General features: G+C 64.0%; 1 protein-coding gene across 1 annotated transcript in view; it reads right to left on the bottom strand.

The window, feature by feature from the left end:
* TPM2 (tropomyosin 2 (beta)) overlaps positions 1-1,815 on the bottom strand; it is a 15,595-nt gene that overhangs the window by 3,172 nt on the left and 10,608 nt on the right. Inside the window, exons 4-7 of the mRNA XM_009334822.1 lie at positions 1,726-1,796; positions 1,404-1,479; positions 680-742; positions 278-347 (exon numbers count right to left, since the gene is read on the bottom strand). Of these exons, the coding sequence (XP_009333097.1) occupies positions 278-347; positions 680-742; positions 1,404-1,479; positions 1,726-1,796 (280 nt within the window). The remainder of the gene's footprint in view (positions 1-277; positions 348-679; positions 743-1,403; positions 1,480-1,725; positions 1,797-1,815) is intronic.

Below are 1,815 nucleotides of genomic sequence, written 5' to 3'. Positions count from 1 at the left end.
GGGCGGCGGAGAGAGAGAGAGTGGCTGTGAGCGGGGGGCCGAGGGCGGCAGGAGCATGCGGGCACAGGTGGTGTGGATGCGGCCCTATTCCCCACCCGAGGGCAGAGCCCGGAGCCCAGCAGCTCTGCCCTCCCACAGCAGACACCACAGTATCCAGCCTCCTGGAACCCCTGCCCACCCCCTCACCCAGGCCAAGCCCTGTTCGGCCCCACCAGGGGCATGTCCCAGCAAGTGCTCCCTGCAAAAGAGGGATACAGGGCCAGCGGGGACATTGTACCTTCTAGATCATCGATGGTTTTCTCCAGCTTTGCCACAGACCTCTCTGCAAACTCTGCTCGGGTCTCAGCCTGTGGAAGCATGGGGGGAGAGGGGGAGGGGCGGGGATGGGGATGGTGCAGGCTGCACTTCACCCCAAATCTGCCCCGTCTGCATCTCCCATACCACCCCCCACGAGCCCTCCCCTGGGAAAGGAAAGGGACAAGGACCTTGTGGACCCCCACACCCTAAACCAGAGCAGGCTGATGCCCCCCACAGGGCCATCCCAAACCCAGGCACCTGCCACGCTGCAGGGCTGCAGTTTTGGGAAGGGTGAGAGAACACGGGCATAATGGGGTCAAAACCCACACGGGATGGCAAACTCACGCTTGCACCGATGCAGTGCTGGCCCCACACCCCTTACCTCCTTCAGTTTTTCCCCTAGAAGCTTGATTTCCTCCTCATACTTGTCCTCCTTGGTGGAATACTGCAGAGAAAGAGACAGGTGCCTGTGAGCCCCATGGGACACCTCCTGCCGTCCTTCACCCCAGCAGGAAACCCCAGCACCCCCAGGCCCCAAGCACTCTGCCCAGCCCCAGCAGCCCCGCCGGGTCCTACCTTGTCAGCCTGGGCCTCCAGGGACTTCAAGTTGTTGGTGACAATTTTCAGCTCCTCCTCTAGGTCACCACATTTACTACATCCCAAGTAGGGGCCGCCAGGAGGGGGAGCAGGGCCGAGGGGCAGGTGGAGGAGAGAGGGGGGAGCAGAAAAAGCGGGTGCGGGGAAGGAGGAAAGAAAGAGAGATAACAAGTTGAGAGAGGAGAAAACTCAGCGCAGGTGGAGAAGGAGCAGAGATGCTGCGAGCAGGAGCTGCTGGGACGCATCCGTTCATCCCTTCCTCGTGCCTCCTCAAATGGACGCCCCGTGCATCACTGCCGGCTGGGCTCTTGCCAGCCCCACCAAGAAGGAGAGCAGGCATGGAGGGATGGAGGAGCGTGCCCAGCCTGCGCCCACTGGAGGGGGAGGCGAGGGGAGGTCGGTGGCGGAACTAGCGGTGCAGAGAGGAGAGAGGTGGCTTGCACGGTTTGAGAGACAGCAACAGAGAGAGGGGGGCTGCTGCACGTCGCCCCGCGCCCCTGCCCCAGTACCTCTTCCTCTGAGGCAATGAGGGATTTGAGAGTCTGGTCCATGGTCCGCAGCTCTTCTTCCAACTGTCTCACTCGGCTGGGGTGGAAGAGGGGCACCCCGGGGGAGGACAGCAGAGAACAGGGTCAAGGATGTGCTGCTGGCGGCCTGGCATCCCCCCGCCCCCAGCCTGCGAGCCCAGGGACCACCCCGATGGCAGACTGCAGCTCCCAGGGAGGGACATCCCCGTCCCCACGCAGACATCCCCATCCCCACGGCTGCCAGGGACCTGGGGCAAGGGCTGTGTGGGACCCCCGCGCGCTGCCTGCCGGGAGCCCCGCTCACCTCTCCGCCACCTCTGCCCTCTCCTCTGAGCGCTCCAGCTCTCCCTCAAGGACGACCAGCTTGCGGGCGACCTGTCGACGGCAGCCAGAG

This window comes from Pygoscelis adeliae, unplaced genomic scaffold (assembly GCF_000699105.1).
Source record: "Pygoscelis adeliae isolate BGI_AS28 unplaced genomic scaffold, ASM69910v1 Scaffold102, whole genome shotgun sequence".
Lineage (NCBI taxonomy): Eukaryota > Metazoa > Chordata > Aves > Sphenisciformes > Spheniscidae > Pygoscelis > Pygoscelis adeliae.
This window is presented reverse-complemented; position numbering and strand designations above follow the sequence as displayed.